Here is a 26,166-nt window from a genome sequence, read left to right on the forward strand (position 1 = left end):
GTAGGACTTCTCTTACCGGGTTTGTACGAACCTGCCGTAGTCCTGAACTGATAAACCGCCACTGCGTTGCGCAGACCAGCACTGACCAGCATTGACCAGCGTTGACCCAGAGGGGGTTGCTTCCATAGTTGCTTACCTCCTGCTGGACCAGACTATTCTGGATGTGGTGTACTATCTCTGCCGGGGGGGGGGGGGGTAGTACGTGGGTGACGCTCTCCATACCCGCCGAGCCCAGAGCCTCCTGTGTCTGTAGCCACCCCCCTCCCAACCACCCAAGAGCAAATTATCCCCATCGAGTGTATCTTGTGGCAGGCGGAGACTTCCCTGGGGAGATGGCAAGCCCACAGAGCTCCGATGTCCTGGAGCTGGAACAGCCTTGTTTAGCACGGTTTCTCTAAAACGAAGCAGCGTTTCTTCCCGGAGTTTGAAAGGGAGCAGTCAGTGCTTCCGGACTGCACTGAGATTTTCTCTCGGACGGCGTTCAGTTAGAAAACCGCTTTGTGAAGAACTTTTTGTGATTGGAGCACAAATAGAGACGGAGCACACGCACGTCCTCACAGTGCGGTCGCCATCTTGGAATCCAAAACAATACCTTTTAAATAGATACTGTCAATATGACCGGTGTAGGCTATGCTATTTTGTTAAATCAAAGTATGTGTGTCTATTTGTGTATTCAGGTTAATGTTGTATTTTACATTTTGCATTTGGAAATGCTATACTGTATGCAACGTGTATTTTAATCTGACCCACACAGATTGATACATGAGCAGCTAGCACTTGGCATCAGCTTCAAAAGAAACACATGGTCACTGACCAATAGGGAACCAGTCTGAAACGATTTCAGTTATAATATCCGACATCATGCATAGTCCACAAACCTAGAACATTTTATCCCCTGGTCCCACGTTACATGACATAATTTCTGACTAATAATTACATGCCAGAATCAGCCCTATTGTTTTATTTTGTGCTACCACTGCAATGGATTCATGTTTTTTTCCAGTGTCTCACTGAGCAATCATACTCTTCTCAAACCTGTGTTCTTTGTTACATGGGTTGAGGGTCATAGTATCGACAACAAAAGAATTGACGGGTCAAAATATCGAATTTCTTTTTTCTTTCACTTTTTTTTTGGGGGTACCCCCCCCCCCCGCAACCCCTGTTTTTGTGGTAAAAACCACTTTTTTCCCTAAACGAAAACCCCCAAAAAATATAATTTTAAAAAAAAATGTGATCCTTTGACCCGTCAATCCTTTGAATTCGATGCTTTGACTGGACACCGTTACATGTACTTCTATAACCACATGTGGCACTTTATTTTTCTCCCATACATATTAACTATGCACATCACAGTCTAATATTTCTTTTATGTGTACATTTCGTCACATAGTCTTTCTTCATTCTATACTTTGAACATAAAAACAATGGAACACAGCATAGAAAAAGGTCACACAAAAGGTAAATACAACTCTTCTGGTTAATTCCTTAACAGCTTTTCTTCAGAAATAAAGTTGAATTTGTCTCTTGTTCTCTCAAGATTAAAATAGTGCTTACCATTTTCCTTTCAGACACGCTCCTTGAACAGAAGAGCAAAATGGATATTTGTTCACTTTTTGATACTATACACTACTTGCAATATTTTTTATGTAATTTTCCTGGTAATGTGAATCAGCTCTTATTTTTCAGAATATTCAAAATACTTTTGTAAACTGACGAGCAATGAAGGCACACAAGCAAGTGTGAAACAAGTAAGCCACAAACCTATAGGGCGTCATTAGGAGTTTGACGGCGTGGTAAACAAAATGTCAGTAAATCCGTTACTGACAATATTTTGGTAGTAACGGAATAGCCATGATTTTCACTGCACCACCAAATTCCGAGTTTGGAGGACAGGTGGATCTTTACCTCCAGCATAATTCCCTCCAGAAATCAGTGGAATTATTGCAGTGGAAATACCACTCTGGGAAATTCCACTAAGGGTAATTCCGCCAAAACCCCCATGAAGTCATATGGACTCCATAAATGGGGCAATCCACTGCCCTACCGCCACTTGTAATCCTGTGGTAATTTCACAGGATCAAGGGGTGGTAACGGTAAACGATGTTCATGGCAATTCTGCAGCATTACCACCTAACTCATAATGAGGAACTAATTTCTTGAAACACTTTGTTTCGTATTACAAATGTGATAACATATCAATAATACAAAGCATCTGGTTGGTAAAACGGGAAAACCTTTACTTTTCGGCAAGTGCCTGCCATAAGTAGGGTGTCTTTTTCTGCTAGCTACGCAGACACAAAGGCATGCAAATGAAGGAGCTGAACATCTTTTCACGAATGATATCCCATGTTTGCAGTAATTTTGTGGCAAATGTTAATTGCTTGAATGGGGTCACCAGCATTTGGACCCACATGGTGTTGGGTCCCCAGCAGGCAACTTTCACAAAATGGAGGGCAAAAGGAACAAATAAAAATAGTTGAAATTACCTTTACGCTTACTCGAATTAAAAAAAAATATATAAACAATCGCCTGAAAATTGTGCTTGATCTCATGCAGGTGTGAAAGCACGTGCTCTGAAGGGAATCGTACAAAAATGTCGACCTGGGAACTGCGACGGTCGAAAATGCTGCTTTTTTCTTTTTACCTCCTCCCTTACATCATATATATATGTGGGGGGGTTAAGTGTATAATATTAATATCGGGGGGGGTTGCGCAGGTTCTCCCTATATATATATATATATATATATATATATATATATATATATATATAATGTAAAGGGTTAAAAAAGCCAGCATTTTCGGCCGTCGCAGCGATCACATAGATCCCTCTGAAGTCTGAGGAAGAACATGTTAATTAGGTTTCATGTTGCTTCTCAGCCTCCGAATGGCTGTAAAATATCCAGGAGAGTAAAAGTAAAGTGTAAATGGCCAACAGCTTGCTTTTAGGTCTGACTTTTGCGCTGCAGGGTTTGTAAATGAGCCCCTTAATGTTTGGCATGCGCGAAAGCATAGGACCCCGTTTAGGTAGCTGAAATAATGTGCCTTCTGACAAATCAGGGAAGGGGTCAATCACAGTAGCCATTGTCATCTATGAACGCAGTCCTTTTAATTTTCAGAATCATACTGAATGGGCAAATTGTGGCATTAGATGGAACCAGACAATTATCTGGCAGTTGTATGGGCCAATCACAGACCAGCAGCATCAGGCCACCCTGGGCTCTGGATAAGGGGCAAGGGGCCAGCAGGAACAGAGGAGAGGGGTAGAATCGCCTCCAGTGTTGTTGCGAGTCCTGCAGGAAAGTCCTGGGTATATCCTGCCCAAACATGAAGAAAATGAGAGCATAAATTACAGAGATAACCAGATTTGAAACCATCTCTCAGGGTTGTCGACACTTTCTTCTCAAATGGTCGAACATTTGCATTCAGACACAGGATTCACTTCAAATTGTATTGAACAGTAGATTTTATTAGAAATGTTCTCATTCGTTCAGTAATTTTCACATTAAAATATGCTGAAGGCAGCTGAGTCTAAACATTCGGCACCCTACCATAAAAACCATTTCCAGCTTTCAAGACTAGCGATGATCTGGCCGATGCATTTGAGAAATCCCAAACAGAAAAAGCATCTTCAAACTTGGGCAGAGCTGTGTGGAGGTATACAAAGAAAAACGAAAAGAAAAAAAAAACATAGAAACAGGGAAATCCAGCAACCACCAGTTCCCTTCATGGTGAAAACAGTTTAAATAGGAACATACAGATAAATAATACATATATCGCAAACATAGAAAGGGACCCACTTATTATTTTGAGTAAAAAATGATTTGTGCTCACATAAAAAAAAACAGTGACAAGCCTTTCTGTTAAAGTTCGTATTCGCACCCCCTGAAGGGTACGAACACATTTGGGGTTACGCATCATGCTGGATCATGGAGGTACACTGGATTGTTCATGGAATACTGGAGCAATGAATACAGGCGGCTGACCAGAAAAGGGGGGTTAAGAAGGGGGTTCATTGTGTTGTCTGCTTACATCTGGTATACATCCTGATCTAGCCTTGTTAAGTTTAAATATTTTGGGATTTAAAACAATGCATTAAAAATAATTGGTTGTTCAGAAGGAATATACAAGTTTGGATTCCTTTAGTGTTTCAATTTTCTGGTGTGAGCCTGGCAAGATCCCAATTGTTCCATATATGACAGTTTGGAGAGGCAACTGGCCATGTTTCCTGCAGGGCTTCCGAACCACTTTCAGCAGCAGGCTATGTTGAAGTATGTTGCATGGACTTACATGTTAATGCTCCATCAATTATTCCAGAACATTCTGGAGTGCCAATTTCAATACATTAAAAATTAAATAACGCTCTAAAATCCACCATAATAGGTTTAAGTTCAGATGTAAACAATTTCAGCTTTTTGCATTGGTTTTTTTTTGCCCGGCATCCAAATGAGGACAGAAGGCGCTAGAAAGACTTCACTGGTACTGCAGGTAATTCTTCAGCGAAAGAGGCAATGGGAGAGATTCAATTTCTTGCAGCCGTTCTCTGCCAAGCGCAAAGCGGACCGATCTTCTGCACAAGTCCATTAAAGGCAGGGGCTCAGCTGAAAAGAGATCACAAGAGATTCATTTGTTTTGTGGCACCGGCAATATCGTCTTTCCTTTTTAAATCAAGTCACAGATATGGAAACCAAAAAATATGAGTAGAAAAGAACGACTTCAAGTGATTTACGGTTCATGCCCAGGCTCACCATGCAGTGGGCCATCTCCAGATATACTGCCTTGCGCAAAGACCACCAGCTAGCCCTCCTCTTGGCGTTGCGCCCCATAGAATACAGTTGAGTCCCACCATAAATTGCCCCATTGTACACAACACCTCTACCTTTTCCTTCTCAAGCCTTCCTGAGCATCACCCCATCTATACCTCGTACTCATACAAACTCTCTACCTAACTTTGCTCCTCCCTACCATTACTGAATGTTATATCTTACTCCTCCTTTGCCTCTCTGACAGGCAAAGTGCTTCGACACCATATAGCAGAAGGAGCTATATAAATGCAAGAAAACATCATTGACAAATTAGTTTGAATACAGATAGCTTTTTTTTTTTTAACAGGAACGAATAACAGGCTCACGTGCGGAAATGATGATGCCTGTGTTTTTTCGCTAACGGGTCACTGGCCCAGGGGCGGACTGGCGGGGGGGGGGCAATTGCCCACCAGGCTGGCTGGGCAGTTGCCCAATGGGCTCCAAAATGTAAAATAAAGAACACAAAAAAAAAAGGATTCCATCCTTCAGAATCTAGCATAGCACAAAGGAACAGTGTGCAGCAAAGCCCGTTTGGATTCTGTGTAATGGGGTGAGGCGTTCGCCTTGGTTTCTGCAATGTTGTAGATGTGCCTCCACAGTGCGTTAGAGGAAGAGGAGTCCAGTCTGCAGGGGCATGCCAATACGTTGGCAAAGCATGCATTTAAATAACAGATTCTGGGACCCTGGACAATAATGCTGGCACCACTGCTCCCCATACACCACTGGCCTGTTCCAATCCACAGCAGCTTATCACGACAACTCCTTGCCCAGGAAGAAAGCGTCCATAACCTATTCGAGTTTGCCCTCGGCTTGATTCTGTAAGAATGCTTCCCCTACCTTCCGGCGAATTTCAGTGTGTTCATACAAAACGGGTATAATAGCACCCATGGATGTTACTTGTATAGCAGTTATAGAAAGGGCTGGTGTACTGTTTCTGGTACTTACATTTAGAAAAAGTTGAAAAACGCACATGGAAAGATGTCATTTTCAAGTATTCATTATTAGAAGTCAAACTAAGGGCGTCAATCAGATTTGGGCAGATGTTTTATACTAATAAGTTAACAGCTGCAATCATGGTATTTCTGAAATTCCACCCTAGACAATCACTGGCAGAGGGGGTATTTCTTGAATGCCTCCAGTGTATTTCAGAAATACCACCTCTAACATTTATTTTCAGACATTTCCAGCATCAATGTGAAGGGAGAAATTGATTATGTACAGTAGTGGCTCATATACCTACTGTTGATTTTCTTTATACAGAAAAGGGTACATTCTGTTCCTTACATGGGTAAATTGGTGAGAGGCGGCCATCTGAGATGCCCACCTTTCTACCCCCCAAAATGGTCATTTATAAAACCCCTATTTCACTCTATTGAAGGGAAAACCCTGTGCGTCCGTTCTGTATAGTAAAAGGAAAGATTAGTAACATTTGTGGCCAGTTTGGATTTTTTTTACCTGCACCAAAAAGGTGGGGGGAAAAATAAGTCGATTTTCTGTAAAATGTCTGTCTAAAATACCACCGCCGGTATTTCCATGGAATACCACCAATGGCATTTGATCAAATCCTGAATTGAGTGGATGGCAAAATCAACAGTATTTGCCAAATACTGACGTTTTCACTGTTGCCACCCAACTTTGAATGCCCCCCCCCATCACCTGTGATTGTTTTTCAGTGTCTTGTCCTAAACAATCTTTTCTTATATGACCCACAAAGACATCACATGCAAATTAACACCAGATTCAGAAATATGTACACAAAGTCACATGAACACATACTTATTTCCACCTATACTTTACACTGTCACAAATACAGTCAAACACATTAACCCCGTCACAGAAACTGAAACACACAAGATGCACATACATACATATAATAATAGGCCAATCTTGCCCCCGCTCCATCACCACGTCCAAGGCGTATTCCGCTTGCAGTTCTCTCTGCTTCCATGAGTTGAAATATGCAGCCGACTTTCTAACTTGGGAGCACAAAAAAGCCACATCCCCTTGCTATCTTTATATCTGCCTTATCTAAGTGCATCCCCCATAGCCAAAAGGGAATAAGTGGCAAGACATTGGTGATCAATGTGGTAAAGGGAAGTCTGTGCGTGCAAGGTATGAAACGAGGCTTGAATAGTTAAAGGACAGAGGAAAGGGGGAACAGAGGTCTAAGGGTTCATTGTAAGAAACAGGGGGGCATTAAACATGTAGTGCAAGGGAAGGACACCAGAGGATGAGGGGTAAGGAAAATAGGGCAAATGAGATGGAGATCCACATCTGGAACGCTAGGTCAACAGGTCGACTGTTACAGAGGTCAATGTCTGGACCTGCATGCCACTGCACCCAACTGTGGGATGGGATTGACCCACTTTCCTTTGTCAGACTAAGTGATGCATACTTGCTTCATGAACTTAAGTTTCAATGACTACATCTCATATATTTTTCAGGTTGCTTTATCATGGGACTTGGTGCTTTGAAGTACACATAATTGTGCAGACTAGGATCATAATAATATTCATTATTATTAAAATTTAAGTGTTCCTCAGATGCATTTGTCTCAGAATACAGACTATTAATAGACTTCTCCCTTATAGATACATTGGTGCTTTGTAAACCAGATCTATTGAACACGATACTAGTTTAGCCCTTGAATAATAACTTTACAGAAAGCATTTTTTTGTTTCTAATGTTGAAGATGCAATAGGAGAAGATGAAGTCTGCCCCGCTTTCTGAATTGAAACTGTGGAAGCAGGAAGACTAGACTCAAATCCCCACCTGCCACACTTTACACATTATGTGATCCTAAGCAAATCATTTTTCATCACTGGGCCTTGTTTTCCTTAACTGTAGAGAAAGGCTCACTCATATGGATTTAAACTCTATAGTGTTACTCTGTAAATAATGTTAACAATTTATGCTAAACATACTGGTTAGAAGACAGGATGACAAGTGAGGGTCTTATGTTGTGGGGCTGGATACACAGTGTGCAGTTAAAGGTTCTGCGTTGTGGACTGGGGAGGCAGGAAGCCATATATTTGTATTTATTTTTATTTATACAGTGCTTAACATCCAAGTACTTCACAAAGATCTAACCAGTACAAGAGCAGGAAATGACAATAAATTAGTTAGCAAGCAAATACTCTCTTAATCTGGTTTTGACAAGAGAATGAAGTAAGAGATTGAATAGAAAGAGAGAGGACATTCCAGTGCTTGGGGGCAAGGAGGGAGACAGCCGAAATTAAATGAGGCACAAGGAAGATAGACAACCAGAAGAAAGACTGGGAGCGAAGAGAACAAGAATGAGAGTGAAAGGAGACTAAAGACTGAAGAGAGGGGAGCAAGGGCGTAGCCGCATTTAAATACAAAGCAGAGGAATGCAAATAGCAGACAAGCTTCAAAAGTCATCCACTGAACAGAATGCAAAGCAAAAGAAATAGAATAAGGAGAAAGTGTGCAGATAACGCAGATCGAAGATTGATAGAGCGGAGTGGGGCAAGACGATAGACAGGAAGACCAAGTAGTAGACAAGAACAATAGAGTAAATTGGAGAAACCTTAGGATGAAATTCGTTTTTTAGAGGCATGGAAAGTTAACAACCGGCAGGCTTTATGAATATTGAAAAGTTGAAATTGGTGGGAGCGGGAGATCGAAGAAATGTAAGATGCGAATGAAAACAGTCAAAAATGACTCCAAGGTTACAAGCTCAGGCAGAGCAACAAGGGAGTAAGGAAGGGGGGAAAAGAAGATGGAGGAAGGCAGGGTGGAAGCAGGAAAGAAAATAACTTCTGTTGATGATGGATTAAGGTGCAAATAGGGAGAGGATATCCAAGATTGGCTAGCTAGGAGACAGGCTGAGAGGGAGGAGTGATTAGATTCCGAGAAGGATGAAAAGGAAAAACATCTGCGAGCCATCCGCATAAAGGTAGTGAGAGAAACCAAAAGATGTACTAATAGAACCTATGGGAGAAGTTTAGAGAGGAAACGTAAGTGGGCCAAGGACAGAGCCATGAGGCACACCATAGGAAAGAGGGGGGGACATCAGAGGAAAGACCAGCCCAAGAGATGGAGAAGGTGTGGTTGGTGAGATAGGATTGAAACCAGAACATAACCCAGTAGACCAAGATGAGAGAGGTGAGCCAGCAGAATAGAGTGGTCTAGGGTATCGAAGGCCGCAGATTGATCAAGGAGTAGAAGAGAGACTTTGTGACCACCAAGACAGCGGTCTCAGTGGAATGAATGGGATGAAATCCAGATGGAAGAGGGCCTTTTGCTATACTCGCTCATGTTTGACTCTAGAAAACCCGTAGCTCCAGGTTCAGCAATGGCTCTGCTGTACCAATGAACTCTAGCTTCACCACCACTTTACATTGACCCAACACTAAAGATGAGATGTAACCGGCTGTCAAATTACAAACTGTAACACATTGAAAACTGGGCTCAAACCCCAGTGATCCCATTTCACCAATTATGTTATCCTGGTGAAATAACTTTAGTAGGTTTAGTATTTGGGAGAATTTCCAGGTGTCTGGGTCTCTAAGAAACTACAAACATACCTGAAAAATATTTTGCGTAAAAGGAAAGTAATATTAATAATGTCTAATATATATACTTGAAAATGTGTCAGAGTGGGAGAGGTTGGTATTGAGATTACTTGTTCTGTAACTTGGGGCCGCTGCAGCATTGCACTATGGGCCAGAAAAGTAAACTTGCCCCACAGGCCAAATATTGCCAGTCCACCCCTGCACTGGCTGCTCACTTTTTAGGCAACATTCGTCTCTCTCAGGCATTTATATGGAAGAGCAATCCGATGACATGGTGTAAAAGGTAACCAGGAGGTTCTATGTTACTACGACATCTTTGGTTTCTTTTTTAAATCCTCGCAAAACAGGTTTATTTTTGGGTGTCGGGGGGGGGTCTCCCCCAAACTCTTGCTCCTCTATTAATTTACCATTCCCTACCCCTTACATACCGTTATCCACTACCCCATACATTTTCCTTTGAGTTTGGTGGGGGCATTCTGTAAAAAACAACTTTAAAAAAGACAACAAAAAAAAAAAAAAGACTGTCGATGTAACAACGTTGTACCAACCAGGAGTTAGGGAAACACAGAAAAGGTGGAAACCTTTTGAATTTCTTATTCATTCATATTGCACCTCAAAGCCTAAAATGGGAATTCAAGTTTGGTGAAAACAGGAGTACGAGTTGACTCATTCTGCGGATTCAGGCATATTCCAATTGCATTTTTTCAATGTGCTCATGAAAATGCAGGTTTGGTAAATATGTTAAAGGAATTACTTGCATTAGTCCTTCAGAGTAGTTACCTGCTGTAAAGTGCCACTACTGGGCACATTGTTCTTTTGCGAAGCCCTTTGTGGGACAAGATGAAGTACCCATGATAATATGTTATAAGCAGCCCTATGCTTAGAAGGACATTGCAAAGCACAAAGGACTATCGTGATGAAATACAAGAACGAGGCAGAAGGCCGAGTCCTTTTAGAAGATCATATAAAGCCAAAGTAATTTGCAATATCCTTTTGGCAAATTGAAGATATTGTATTATATATGTTTCGTTGGGTGGGGTTGTGGGATATCAGCTTAGAGTGCTCTACTCAATTCCATAGGTTTTAAATGTGTCGCATGCGCGTGAAAGTGAACGGAGGAATGGTTCCCCTACTCCATATGGTACATTCAGATTGAGTCTTTCACACAATTCTCTGCGTCACAGTTTGTACAATGAGACTCTTTCTCAGGGTTGTTGACTTAATGATTTTTTTTTAAATGTTTAGTTTTGCCAAGTTTAGCCCTCTGTGAGACACGTGATTTGGCACCTCATGTGCCTTCTTCAAATCAGGGCAATAACCTTTCTCTTATTAAATTTTCTTTTGTCTCGTCTGCCGTGTGTCCTAGGTTCAATCCCTCCTGAAAAGTCTCTAGTTCCTAGTCCTACGTGTCGGCTCTCCGTTTCCATCAGAGAGCCGACACGTAAGACCAGGAACTAGAGACAAAAGAAATTTAAGAGAAGAAAGGTTATTGCCCTGATTTGAGGGAAGGCACATGAGGTGCCGAATCACGTGTCTCACAGAGGGCTAAACTATACAAAACTAAACCTGAGAAAAAGTCTCATTGTACAAACTGTGGCGCAGAGAATTGTGTGACGTGCCCATCAAACAATCCCTTAAGGGCTATAATCTCAAGAATTAGGGTTACTTTAGATGGCCAATGCGGTTTTCAAGAAGTTAAGGATGCATGGAATATAAGCTGTTGACAAGGTCTTGGTGTGCCTGTATTTTGAGCTGGCAACACAATCTGGATAGACTAGCATTTACCAGCTGAAATTCCACAGTTCCTGAAGATATGCTTAAGGAGCATTTTTCACCAATTCGTCTGCACCCGCAAATCAACAGTCGAACAAGTTAAGTTACAGAAAAAAGGTTGTGTATTTGATGGAGCAGATTTCCTTTGCGGCAGGGAATAGAGAAAGCAGTCGACGTTGGGTAGTAGTTTAGCTGCAATGTGTTCTGCAGGAGGCAGCTCGGGCATTACTGCATTTGCATACTCGCTCTAATGGAGAGGGGTAGAGCGCGAAGGAACAGAATGGCTCGGTTCAGTATTATTTTGCAGGGTTGGTTTGTTGAACATTGCAAGAAAAATGGTGTAAAAATATGCTGTTTGCAGAACGTCTTATTTCACAATGTCCCAGTGAAATTTAAAAAAAGTGATTTCTAAAGATGGGACTCACAGGATGGTGTCTGGTGAGCTCATCACACGGTGAATAGCTTGGATTTTGAAATCTCCATTTCCTGACTGCATTCAAGCACTGCGAAATGGCCTTATGCAGCAAGTCTGCTAAATTGCTTCAGAGCCTAAGAACCTGCCAAGTTTTATCTGAAGAACTCTTAAAACAGAGCACACTAAGTAAATGTGTGTGTGGAGCAAGCGGCACCACGCATTCCAAAGATCTGCAAAGTGCACAACGCAAACTGAATTGCTCTACGCCATTTGTAATTAGTATTTATTAGTAAAAACAATTATTTTACTCTATAGTGCGATTTTTTGCATCAACATTGCTAGGATTTGAACCACGGACACGTGGCCTCCACACAAACCTCTTCAGCAGAACCCGGACTCTCTAAGCTATTGTACCGGCGTAAGCCTTGGACCAGTATATGGTCCAGTTCATGCTCATGAAAGTTTACTTGGATCCAGTTCATGCTCATGAAAATTGACTTGGATCCAGTTCATGCTCACGAAAATTGACTTGGATCCAGTTCATGCTCATGAAGGTTTACTTGTATACACTGGGCATGGGTCCAGTTAATGCTCATGAAGGTTTACTTGGATCCAGTGGGCATGGGTCCAGTTCATGCTCATGAAGGTTTACTTGGATCCAGTGGGCATGGGTCCAGAAGGTGTACTTGGATCCAGTGGGCATGGAAGCTATGCATGACGGATTGCTACACTGAAGGACATTTTTTAGCTATGTCTGATAGGTGGTGCTTTAGCACAACCTAGTGTGCCAAACATTGTGCGTAGGGAGTGGGCTGGTACTGTAGAGGCACAGCAGGCATGCAGCCGTCTGTAGGCTACCAAGTTCAGGCTCCCTGGTGATGCTTCAACACTAAAATTTAATTTGGTCTGATAATTGTCACCAAGACGACCTTACTGAGAATACCAACTTTTGGCTCACAGGTGACACTTTGTCACAATAATCTGTTGTGGAATACAGATTGCAAAACAGCATAGATAAAGGTGGTACATACCTTTTGGCTTACAGGTGCGGATACAGTGCCACCAATAATTGTGGCTCTAGAGTTTCACTTCTGTTCCAAATGGCACCACTAGATGCAAGAGACACTAAATGCCAAAAGACACCAGAGAAACAAGGGGATTACCTTCCCGTCTCTTCCTGGGACTTGCGATGAAGCTTGCATGCCTAAAACAGTTCCATTTAGCAAAGCCAACATTTGTGCTCCACCGGTGCATATGTAGGCATAACCTTAGTGAGTTGTTGGTGGTGAGCTCCAAGCATTCTCTGCCGAGAAGATTTACGGGATTTCATCAGAAAAAGATGGTGCCTCAATAGCATACTTGTTTTAGGTGTAAGGCTGTACAATTTATTACTGTAGTATTTCATGAAGCCAAATTTGACCAGAAATGGATCGCCCTGGTTCTAGCATTCGAAGCTGGCAGCATGTGCGAGAGACAGACTACTCAGTTCAGAAGCTGCCTAAAGTGTTCAAAGTTCTACGTTTGATTGAAGGAAATCTGGAGAACATTGCATATCTAGGGAGTAGGATGCTGGACAGGTAGCACCGAGAAAAGCCCAGCTGCGCCCAAGGATTTAAAGGAACACGATTTTCCTTGAGACATTATGGACTGACTCCACAAAAGAGCCTGTTGGCCACACAGCGATCCATGAAAGTAGCTCTAATGTAGAGGGGAACGAGTGCAAGTTGCATAGGAACGTGATCGAAGCGCGGTGGCCTAACCGGTACACATGTGGCCTTGGCCATATATTCCACACCGTTTGCAGGTGATGGACGAGTGAATTGCTTAGGCCCAAATATTTTCCATTGCTATAAATGGAATGGGACAACAAAAATGCCACAACTTCACTGGTGCGCTGTGGGATGTTTAAGTAATGGAGGATTCACTTGACCGACCACAAAACGAAGTGGGAGATTTCACCCCCACTAACCTATGCATCAAGGTGGAGATTTTTCTCCAGCAGGAACCAGAGTTCCCTCAATAGTTTGGGGCTGGGCAGGGCCATTCGCTTAAGTCTAGTGAGCATAAGAAAGCATTCCATGACTGGGGTTGGAAACCAAAAACTCCCACTCGGATTTGGTTGCTTAAGCTAGAACAGGTCATGATGATACCTCAACCAACCTTTGACATCAGTCCGTCCATGAATCAGACATTTTGGGCTAGTACCATTAAGAGAAGAGAATGCAACAATGACCCGTGTATCAGAGTTGTGCTTTAACGCATGTCCATAGCAGTCTGGGCAATCTGACTCCTGTGTCGATTACCACTCAAATCAAGAAATAATTATGGCAGTATATTTATAGTGTATGTCTATGTACCCTGCACTCACAAATTGGTAAATTAAATTATATTCCAGGATATTGTAACAGGTTTGGGAGAATATGTTTTTAAACACAAGTATTTCGGGTGCAGAGAAGAAAAGACAACCTTGGCATATAGGTTGTAATGAAGGAACACTTCACAAAAAAGTCCCCTACTTTAGGGAACTCGCTTCCCCTGCACACTATCTATGGCTAGAAATAAGCCATACTTTTTGGATAGGAATCTTATCCTGCTAGAGTAGCTTCTATGCTTACAGTTTTTAAAGGCAATTTTTCAATACAATGATTCTTTTCCATTTTTAGGAATCAAAAAGTTGAGATTAAAAAGTTTCTTCATTCAAAGCATTTTATTCTTTTTGCCCAACGCATTTCGAGATTTCCATTTTCTTCCTCAGGGACTTTTTGCATGTGAATTTTTCTATATGAAAATAAATAAAATACAATCTTCGACTAATCAGTTTACTTTTGATCAAATCCATCAGATATTACTCTTTCATCACTGCTTACACGAACAATATTCAAACTATACCTATATAAGGATTTAGGCTTGATAACAGCACAGTACTTTCCTTTCATAAATACATCAAGCATTGTGATATTGCATGTTATGATTTTTTTTTTTAAATGATATAGTTTATATATAAATTTGAATTCTCATATACATTTCATTAGTTTACAACGTTTAAGAAAGGTGCAGACAAGACAAAAACAAGAAGAACACTTCAGTTTAGATTATATTCTAAAATGTCAATCAAGAATTGAACAATTGTGAAGATTACTTTTTTGTTTTTGCCTTCAAGCAGCTTAAGCCATCTGTTATCTCCTTCCTCTTGTTGCTGGGCGATGTTAAATGCTCCCCCGTAAAGGGCTCTCTTGGCAGATAATTCGGGACATACCATGACTAGATGTTTAAGGGATTCTATGGCATCTATGTCCTTGCAGTATCGGCAGAATTGTTCATCTTTTGGTATTTTGCGAATGTGAGCTAGTCTTTGTCGCATCGGGAGAATGTTGAAACAAAGTTTCATGAATATTGTACGGATAGTGGGGTCAGGAAAAAGTGTGAGATACTGGGGCAGTTCATTCAGAGCTCGTGTATCAAATGATGAAAGTAAATTCATGTTGTACCTCGTTTTGTTTTGTGATGTTTTCTGCCAATCATTACGTTGCAGTTTAACCTTTGCACGTTGTGGTCGTTTGATAAGCATTTCAACCGTAATATCTTTTGTCATGACCAGGAAGAGTCGTGACTTCCACTGTTTCAGCACTGTATTATTCATCGCCTGCGGGATTTCCTGTAGGATTTGTAAAGCAGGTGTTTCTTCTCCATTTATGATTTTTCGTAGGAAATCTAGCTGTTTCCAGAGAACTAATGAGGCAATTGATTGCAATGCTACTTCAAAGTGAATTTGTGGCATAGGAAAATTCTTGGGGAGATGCAAGATCTTGCGCCAAAATAAAGCTTCAAGCTTTTGCCAGTTTATAAGGGTAGATGTAATCATAGCTTCACTCCCATAGATAATTATAGGGACGACTTTCTGGCGATAGAAGGCTATAATTGGATTCAGCGAAAATTTGCCAAAACGCTTATGAAGCATCACCCCTTGTCGAGCCAACGATTGAATTTTAGTCTCTAAAGTGATTGCCCAGGCTAATTCTGCCTTATGTTGGTTCAACACAACGCCCAGGTATTTGAATGTAAATACCTTGGCCAGTGACTTGTTATCCAGTGTAAAATTTGATATCTTATTTCCAAATTTCGTATTTCGATAGGTAGTCAATGACATAGTTTTGGTTTTTTTGGTATTGATCTGTAGTTCGTTCTCTTTCATGTATGTTTCTGTCATACTTAGATTTTCCTGTAGCCCTACGGGTGTTTTATCGAGAAGGACTATGTCATCCGCGTACATCAAATATGAAATCGGCACTGAATTGATTTTCGGTGGGTTCAGAAGATATGTCTTGATATTGGCAGAATAGTCAGCTGTGTATAGATTATATAGCGTTGCTGCCAACGGACAGCCCTGTTTTAGTCCGTGCCAAGATGTTATCTCATCAGTGGTGGTTCCTTCTTTCGTTAATCTAATCGAAATTGTAGTATTGGAGTAGAGTAGCTTAATGGGTTCCAATATCTCTGGAGGGCATTTCCAACTCGCCAACTTTTTCCACAGAATGTTCCTATTTATGGCATCAAATGCCATATGCAGATCTATAAAAGCTGCATAGAGGGCGGTTTTAGATGATAGTGCTTCATGTTTTAGAACATTTAGAATGAATAGGTTCACATTCGTCCCTACTTTTGGGGTGAATCCTGTTTGTCTGGAATCGAAGCGGTTGGTCGCTTTGGCCCAAGCGGACAACTTTTTAAGGAGATATCTTGCGAATAGTTTGCCCAAAGGGTCTAACAGGGCAATGGGTCTGAAGTTGGCAGGATCATCTCTATTGCCCAGTTTATAGATATTGCATGTTATAAAAATGTCTCACTATCGCAATACAATTTCACAGTTTATGGCCCCATGTGCCCCAATTATCTGATTTCTCTTTTCGTAACGTGGACCTAGTTCATAGTTTTGTTGAGATTGTCCAGCATTTAAAAACTAAGCATAGAAGCTACTCTATAGCAGGATAAACTTTCTATCCAAAAAGTATGGCTTATTTCTAGCCATAGATAGGGTTCAAGGGATGCGAGTTCCCTAAAGTAGGGGACTTTTTTGTTAAGTATATTTTTAATGCTCAAATAAATAATGTGGAAAGGGATCCAGATTCAGTAAAACACATTTACAGGCTGATTCATGAAATTATTTGTGCCGAAAAACGGCGATTTGTGCGCCATTCTGCCCGCAAATCCCTGTTTAACAAATGGGGATTTGCGGGCAGAATGGCACCAAATCGCTGTTTTTCGGCGCAAATACTTCCATGAATCAGCCCCAGAGACTTTTGAAATGTTCTCTCAGATTTAGGAAGCAAACCTCCAAGTGGACTGGATGGCTCACTTCTTACCATAGTACACTTTTGGTTCCTAGGCTTGGCAGTTGCATAATTTCTATTCTATTGCAGAGTATGGTGAATTGGAGTAATTAAGCTAATTTCCTGACAACAAAAAGCTTCAAGGGGTTTTCATGAGCGCCTCTTTAGTCAAAGCTAAACCCTACAGTTGGTTATACTTGGATATCTTTCTGAAACTACCTTCCTGAAACTACTTCCATCTCCTCTAGGCATATTTTACCCGCAAAATCTCTTCGCTCCTAGATCTACTTTTGGCTGGATTAACCTGCACCGAAGCCATCGCAACATTATCCCTTTTTCTTTAGGCCGCCTCCCCTCTTCTTCATTCCTGGTTTGTATTATATGTACACACTCCGCCACCCCAGGCTCCATTTCCCATTTCCCTTCACAGGCTGCAATATACAGTCTGGGACAGGGACGCTTATTTGCCAACTTCCAGACAAGCCTCTGGTGACCGAGACCACTTCATCAATGATTTCACACAGTATAATAGGTGTGTAACGTAATAAGCACTGGAGAGAGACAGCCAATCGCTTTCATTCTCTTTTCAGGCTTGAGACTAGTTGGTACTGAATGTACGGGGAGCTGTGGCCCACTACTCTCCCATGAATGCACGGGGAGCTGTGGCCCACTACTCTCCCATGAATGCACAGGGAGCTGTGGCCCACTACTCTCCCATGAATGCACGGGGAGCTGTGGCCCACTACTCTCCCATGAATGCACGGGGAGCTGTGGCCCACCACTCTCCCATGAATGCACAGGGAGCTGTGGCCCACCACTCTCCCATGAATGTACGGGGAGCTGTGGCCCACCACTCTCCCATGAATGCACGGGGAGCTGTGGCCCACTACTCTCCCATGAATACACAGGGAGCTGTGGCCCACCACTCTCCCATGAATGCACGGGAGCTGTGGCCCACTACTTTCCCATGAATGCACGGGGAGCTGTGGCCCACTACTCTCCCATGAATGCACGGGGAGCTGTGGCCCACTACTCTCCCATGAATGCACGGGGAGCTGTGGCCCACCACTCTCCCATGAATGCACAGGGAGCTGTGGCCCACCACTCTCCCATGAATGTACGGGGAGCTGTGGCCCACCACTCTCCCATGAATGCACGGGGAGCTGTGGCCCACCACTCTCCCAGGAATGCACGGGGAGCTGTGGCGCACCACTCTCCCAGGAATGCACGGGGAGCTGTGGCGCACCACTCTCCCAGGAATGCACGGGAGCTGTGGCCCACTACTTTCCATTGAAACTATTGAAGGACTGGACTTAAGTCGTGACTTATGTACAGTTTACAAAAGAGCCCCAAAAATATTACTGAATTCAAGCTGCAGTCAGTAATTACACCATATGCTTTAGAACTAATGTGTAGAGCTTCCTTGGGGCGGGAGGATAGCTCAGGGGCAACAAAGTGTGTTTTGAAAGAACACCAGTTCGAATCCCGGTCCCACACTTAGAGACTGGTCTCCGATATTATACACGTTATTAACGTTCCAAGGAAATATGAATGAAAAAGCCTAGATGTAAACCCCAAAAGGGCATGAAGTACATTGCCTGCGTTATCTTTGTATTGGAAGGATTCCAGCACTCAGCCTGTATCACCTTGAAAGGGGGGTGGAGAAATAAACCACTTCAAAACTCTTAGCCTTGTCCAATAAGGCTCTTCATGGAAGAAAGCTTGAAAACAAATTTCCCAAGGTCTGCAGTCCAAACAAGCCAACAGAAACTGTATGTGCCAAGGTTGACGCTACCAGCCATCAACTATCTCAGCGCAAGTGGTTCAGTGGAAGGTCAGTCATGTACTAGGTTCCAACCATTGGTACTTCAACCACCCCATCCCCCACTTCACCTCAGGCTTTAGGACTTGTTTTTCTGCAGAGGACCGAAAGCCAACACTTTTATTGAATTTGTTCCTGGAATGTCGAGAATTTGATTTGATTTTATTTTATTTATAAAGCGCAAAAAAACAGGCCCAGGGGCAACCGGGCGCATACTCTTAAACATGTTACAAAAAGCAGTAGTTACAGTGAGTTACAAAAATATATAGCATATATACATGTACCGAAGGGTACCATTAACAGTGTATAATACAGGGACAGAGCAGAGAGAAAATGTATATTCAGTTCTGTACCCCACGTGGAGTCTGGACTGTGTCAAGGTCTCATGAGACTTGGGAGAGCAACCATGTTTTAGCATTGTTCTTGAAGGAGTGGAATGATGGTTCAATTCTGATAGGTGTGGGCAAGGTGTTCCAGAGTTTGGAGGCCAGGACGGGGAAGCTCACCCCACCAGCTTTTTGGAGTTTGCATCTAGGCACGATGAGGCTGTGAGTTTGGGCTGCTCTGGTAGGTCGAGTGGAGGTGTGGCGTGAGAAGCGAGTGGACAGGTAAGGTGGGGCGTTGTTGTTCAGACATTTGTGAGTCAAAGCTAGGGTTTTCAGGGCAATTCTCTGTTTTACCGGGAGCCAGCGTAAGTCCAATCTGACGGAGGAGATATGAGAGTGTCTCGGGATGTTTAAGGCTGCCCTTAAGGCATTATTTTGTACAGTTTGCAATTTATTAAGGTTAGACTGACTGGTCCCTAGGTAGAGAGCACTACAGTAGTCGATTTTGGCCATAACAAGAGTTCTGGCGAGTGTGATACAGTTGGTGGAGTTTAGGAAGGGTCTACAGGCAGTGATAAGTTTGCAGGTATAGGCAGAAGCTGACCTAACTGCATTTATTTGTCTGTTCAGAGAAAGCGAGGAGTCAAGATAGACCCCTAGCGTCTTAGTATCTTTGGAGACTTTAATGTCATTTCCGTCAATAATGAAGGACTTGTAGGTTTGGTCTAGTTTGTTGAGCCGATGATTTGATCCTAAAAGTAAGAGCTCAGTCTTATCATCGTTAAGGCAGAGTTTGTGCTGTGCCATCCAGGCCTGGATGACCGAGTAAACATCGTTAAGGGCTTTGGTGTCAGCTGTGTAGTCTCCTGTGATAGGGATTAGTATCTGGGTGTCATCCGCGTAGTTAGTGTAGGAGACACCCAGATAGTCAAGCACATCGAAGAGGGGCTTGGTGAATACGTTATACAACGTAGGGGATACACACAAGCCTTGAGGAACGCCACAGTGAATGGGGGAGGGATCCGCTGATGCCAGCGGTGAGAAGACCCTCATGGATCTATTGCTCAGGAATGAGTGGATCCAGGCATTGGCAGTCGGAGAAGTGGGCTGCGGATTTGAGATGCTGGCAGAGTATTTGGTGGTTGACCAGATCAAAAGCCGCAGAGAGATCGAGGAGAAGGAGAAGAGCTAGCTTCCCATTGTCCTTCAGTGACTCCATCTGAGTTTTCAAGTCGATCAGAGCTGACTCCGTGCCACGTTTAGGGCGGAACCCTGATTGTCTTAAGCCCAGGAGATTGTTTAGTTCAAGGTAATCCTGAATCTGCAGGTAGGCTGCGCGGTCCAGGATCTTGAGCAGGAATGGGACCGTAGTGATAGGTCTGAAGTTAGTTGGGATATTAGGGTCAAGGGAGGGTTTTTTGAGGAGTGGGATAACCCATGCATCCTTTAGGTTGTCGGGGACAATACCCGTCTTGAAAGAGGCATTTATGAATGCTGTAATGAACGGGGCTAGCTCATGAGATGCTTCTTTGATAATAGGTGCTGGGCAGGGGTCTCCTTGGCAATTGGAAGGTTTTAAATTGTTTATGATGTTTTCTACTTCGAGAGTAGTGAGTGGGGAGAAGGAGAAAGGTTATGCGGATAGGTTAAATGTGTATTAAGTGTAGGTGTGGTCGGTGGTTGGTCAAGCTGTAGGGATTTCGGTTTGTCCCTGATTTTAGATTGGAGGGTAGCAATTTTACCCAGGAGTGTTGACTGAATATTGGTGCACCAAGTGTTGTCTTTGGAGCAAGAGTCAGGGGGGGCTGCAGGTGTCTCGAGTTCCTTCAGGATATTAAAGAGTTCCTTAGTATTGGACTGGGCTGACATAATGCGGTTATTATAAGAATCTTTTTTGCCTGGAGTACAGCTTCTTTATAGTTAAGGGTGGCTATCAGAAGACTGTCCTTGTGGGCGTCGGAGTGGTGACTTCTCCAGCGTGACTCTGCTGAGCGTTTCTCTTTGCGTAACACTCTAAGCTGGGGAGTAAACCACGAGTTAAGGTGTGCTCGTTGTTTGGGTTTCCTCAGTTTGAGCGGGGCGATAGAGTTGATGGCTGCAAGCAGTGACTGGTTATACATGTCGGCTAGGTTGGTGGGGTCTGAGCAAGTGTCAGGAGCGTTATTTAGTGTGGGAAGGATAAGGGGGAGTATTTTTTCTGTCGTAATGTTCTTTTTATTTCTAGTGAGGGTGGCTGGGGCGACCAAAGGCCTGGGTGGTGGGGCTGCTTCAATGCTGAAAGTGATGACATGGTGGTCAGACCACAAGCAAGGGGCGTTGGAGATTACGCTAATATTGCAATTGGTGTCACTAAGCCAGTCAAGGGATCGCCCTTTAATGTGGGTGGGTTCCTGTATGTGGTGAGTGAAACCTAAATCTGTTAAGGTATTAGCTAGGTCGAGGGCCGCAGGATCATTAGGGTCTTGGTGTCCTAGATTGAGGTCGCCAAGAATGATGGTTTGGGAGTTGGATTTAGCATTGTTGAGTACTAACGTAGAGATATCATCCACAAAGGATTTGGGTGGACCAGGGGGTCTGTATATTAGGTGGATGGTAGCCGTTTGGTTAGCTGAGAGTCCAAGCTTGACAGAGAGTAATTCTGCAGTTTCCACCGTAGTGCTTGGGATGGTTCTAAGTCCTAATGAGTTTCTAGCGATGAAAGCAATTCCTCCACCTCTCGAGGTGCGATCACATCTGATGATGGAGTAATCAGTGGGGATGGCCAATGAGAGTGCCGGGCCGGAAGCCGCGTGCAGCCAGGTCTCTGTGATGGCGATAAAGTCGAGTTCCTGAGTTTTGATAAGATCAGCAATGTCCAGAGCGTGCGCAGCTAGGGATCTTGCGTTAATCAAGGCAGCTTTAATTAAACCAATGTTGCTTGATGAAGCTGTGATGGTTTGAGTGTGATGGGGCGTGGGTGAGGTGGCTGTTTGTGGAGGCGGGGTGTGCGTATGAGTTTTGAGGTATGAACTCGGGTACATGGGGTGTCCCTTCTTACCCATAAGTCTAGATCCTAATCTTAGGTTTCTAAGAGTGATAGGACATGGTTGGTTAGGTGAGGGTTTTTTGGCGAAATGGTCGAGCCATAGGGCCGGATCATTGAGGTAGATGTTGTGGTATTGAGGTGCAGTACTTTGGTAGGTATCAGGAGATCTGTGAGAGGTGGCCATGGATGAGGTGTGCAAGGAGCTAGGTGCAGCTAAATCGGGAGGTGGTAGGTGTGATGACCTGGTAATTGACCACACTGAGAGTAGTACTTGTAATGAGGAGAGCAGTGACCTTAGGGAGAACCAGCGTGGTAGCATGTTACCGAGGTTAGAGAGGAAGGGCTGCTGGGTCTGTGAGGCAGTTATAGGTAAGCGTTACAGGCACTATTTGGCTAGGCAGTGCGTGCTCTGTGCGAGCAATGCAGGCTAATGAGTTTAAGACGGGTTAAGTCTACTTATTCAGAGTCAAACAATGGGGGTGCATCAGATCAGGGTACACAGGCAAAGCAAATACCAAAGCTTGCATATACATTAGCATGTTAGGCAGGGAACAATGCAGAATGCAAGAGGCGTGATCTAATTGTAACGGTGCAACAATTCAGGCAGAGAAGACATTCTAGTGTTGGCAGCAAGTATCGGCAGATCAGGTAAATGTCAAGTTGAAAGGCACGGCAGAGTAAGGCAGGTACCCTGGAATTAGCTTAGATCATGTGGACATGTCTTACGTGGAGCGGTGCAACATATGCAGGCATAGATCAAAGTGTGGCGCAGCAAAATTGGGAATACACAATGAGCGTATCAGGCAGGCAGATGAAGGTACGCATGCATATGTAACGTTGTGCTCACACTTGGAGTTTGTACTAATCACCATATGCGTTAAATGAATGTACCTTTTTGCTAAAAGAAGAGGCCTTCTCTTTTATACGGCGGCGTTTAAGACCTGCTGACCCGGCAAGAACTTGTTTTTAACAGAAGAATTGTGTTTGGTCACTGTATGTCGAAGCATGCTGAGCCTGCTAAAACTATCTGCAGAATACGGGTGGGGGGAAGGAATGAGTAAGCATGGCCTCGAGCACAGAGATACGGGCACAAAGGGGCACGAAAGAATGTGAAGACCGGGATAACAGGAAACCACGATAGCAAATGTGCAATGGTTGTTCGTTCAACTCCAACTGGATACTTCAGATAAACTCCAACTGGACATCCGCCCTGGGGTGGACGTGTGCTATGTGCAAGGCAATGTAAACAGAAAAGTATAAAAGAGCACGATGTGTAGAGGAAGGGGCGGCACTTCGACGACTTGCTTAGCGAGACGTTTGAACTTGCGGCCCATTCGCGAATGCTTGTGCATTAATAAAGTAATGTTTACTTGGCTCTTTTCTGTCTGAGTTATTGCAGGGTCCCTCATTGTACTGGTTATGGCGACGGCGAGAAATCGCACCCACAATTTTGGTGTCAGAAGTGGGATGCGAAGGAGCGACAGTCCGTCACTGGGTGAGGAACGCCGCGGCGGAACCGGAGAAGGAATTGATCACGGGGCCCCAACAACTGAATCCGCACCTTTGATTGCAACCAACGCGTCATCCTTGTTTTTCCGGCTCCGTCGGCGGTGGAACAGCAGGCTGTCGCCCTTCGGGGTCCGGAACACTCTGGCGGGACCCTTAAGGTAAGTGGTATGGATGGATGTATGATGGAATAAGGAAATAACGATTTAGGGTTTATGAAGAGGACGGTGGTATGTCCGTCTATGTAATAATAATGATGAAACGGTGATGTATTGATATTGGTATGGCGATATATGTCAGGAGGATGTACTGTTAATGTTAGCCTATTAATGCACATTTGGGAAAGGTGAGTGTTTTTAGGCAATTGCGGTATACCAACAAAATGGGTCAAGCGGCTTCCAGCAAGAGTGGTATAGGCAAGAGACACTATGCCCCTCTTGAAGGAACCCCTGCATTTGATATGTTGATTAAACATGGATTGAATTCAACATTGTTCTTAAGGGAGTGGTCTGAATATACAAAAGATTCGATTGAGCATAAATGGCCAGACATCGGGTCCTTTGATGTGGACCGCATATCCAAAGTAGAAATAGAATTAGTAAAAAGACGGGTCAGACCCGCACAGTTTGAGGCTATACGACTATGGAGGGTAGAAGCAATGCGCAGGCGCAATGCTCAGAACAAACAAAAGGCAAAGGGGCAGAAGAGAACAGTAAATCAAAAATTACGTGACCTAGAGATAAAAGAGAAGGATGAGAAACTAAACCAGTTGGATAGACGTATGATGATTAAGAATAGCTGGGGTATGTATCCTGCCTTGCTGGCGCCTCGGTATGAAGATGTGATAGGACTAGAAGCAGAACAAACAACGACTGAATTGTTATTTCCAGGGGCTACGGCTCCTCCGAGAGAAGGTGAGGGTGAGAGGGCGGAATTCCCAATGAAGTATGGAGACCCAGATAGGTTGATAGACCATAGGAGAACGACTACTGTAGAAAAGGATAGAGATGGAGACTTGCAAATCCTTATGACCGGGCTGTATGGCACACCCCTCAATGACAGCCTCTGGGACCAATTGGGGCGTTTGACACCTTTGGAATTTAGGACAGTGGCCACTAAACTATATACCTTTCATGAGGGTAACTGTAAATTGAGAGGACAGAGTACTGCGGATCTGCCCTCAGCATATCAGGACGCTGTCGCGTTACTACCAGTGACTGCGTCCAGTGTTCAGTTATGGGGATGTATGTCCGACATAATAGCGGAAGTCATAAGGGGCGTTGTTGAATGGGAGAAGGAAAAGAGGGCATGGGAAAGAGAGGCTAAACTCAAAGATGCAGACCAGGCGGGCCAAAACGTAGCTAATCGTATGATAGCATCCATACACTCGCAGTCCATGTCCACCCTGGTGAGTCTGATGGAGGGCCTTGGCTGGCCTATACAAGTAAACGTAATTAAATATCTTCTTATTAGGGTGGATGATATAGAAGAGGAAAAGGAGCCTAGATATGTGTCCCAGTGGAATAGGATTAAGACGGAATTGGATAAGAAACTGCTACCCAATATAAGAGTGGATGATTCTGGGGCGGCAGAATGGAGAATGGCTAAGGTGGAGAAACTGTTAAAAGATTATAAAAAAATAAAAGAGAAAAACCTTAGTCACCAGTCCTCTGCTTCATCACCAGTGCAGGCCCTTGTAAGTGAACAAACAAACACGGAAAAGTTACTATCGATGCCAATGAGAGAGTGTCAACCCACCATAGATGCAGTTACTGGTAACATGATGCGCACCTATGTGTATGTCCCCTTATCTCGAATAGAATTGATGCATATCACCAAGTCCATCCCCGACCCCCGTATAGACCCGGCAGGATTCTACAAAGAAGTAGGAAAGCTATTCAGACCCGGGTTATTTACTGTAGAGGATGTAGATAACATATTGTTAGCTATTGTCCCAGAGGAAATATGGACCCCCTTTCGTGCCAAAGACAATGCTACAATAAAATGGAAAGATCTAATGGAGGCGAGTAAAAATAGGAAACTGCATGAGGAATATCCCGAACCCCTAAGGGGGCATGGCATGGCAGTCCTGTGGGCTCTAGAAAAGGTATTACCCCCATTTGATGTGAATGTGGAGAAACTGTCTGCTGTGATACAGGGCGCAAGTGAGGAAGTAGCACAGTACTTCCTGCGTTACGAAGCAGCATTTAAAGCACACAGTGGGCTAGAGATAGGGTCTGAGACGGGCCAACGGTACTTTGCCACAAACTTTATAGAAGGGCTCCACGGGCCAATCCAGGAGAACATTAGGAAGGCAGAAAGTACGTGGATGACTAGAAACCCCCGGGATCTCCTCGAAATGGCCAGGTATTATGAAAGAGGGGAAAGAGTAAAGGGACAACAAAAGGCACGACAAGAGAAGGATCTAAAAACCAAAGTGTTGATGCAACAGTTGCATCAAGGGCCCAAGGCAGGTATAACTACAATAATAATGGCCCGTCACAGGGCTATAGTAGCAACATGATAGGGGGCCAAGGGACAGGTAGAGGTACAGTGCAAGGAGGTGCGCTATATGGGAGGAGGGATGGGCTACCCCAAGATGTATGTGCCTTCTGCAAGAGACCCGGACACT

The 26,166-nt window shown here is 43.6% G+C and overlaps 1 protein-coding gene across 3 annotated transcripts in view; it reads right to left on the bottom strand.

Moving 5' to 3' along the window:
- Nucleotides 1-3,445: 3,445 nt before the first annotated feature.
- Nucleotides 3,446-26,166, bottom strand: part of SPSB4 (splA/ryanodine receptor domain and SOCS box containing 4) — a 268,730-nt gene continuing 246,009 nt past the window's right edge. For all 3 annotated transcript variants that reach the window (XM_069617774.1, XM_069617776.1, XM_069617775.1), the window contains exon 3: nt 3,446-4,598. In XM_069617774.1, the coding sequence (XP_069473875.1) occupies nt 4,471-4,598 (128 nt within the window). In that variant the 3' untranslated portion in view covers nt 3,446-4,470. The remainder of the gene's footprint in view (nt 4,599-26,166) is intronic.

Source organism: Ambystoma mexicanum, chromosome 10 (genome assembly GCF_040938575.1).
Source record: "Ambystoma mexicanum isolate Mex_15411 chromosome 10, UKY_AmexF1_1, whole genome shotgun sequence".
NCBI classification, from domain to species: Eukaryota; Metazoa; Chordata; class Amphibia; order Caudata; family Ambystomatidae; genus Ambystoma; species Ambystoma mexicanum.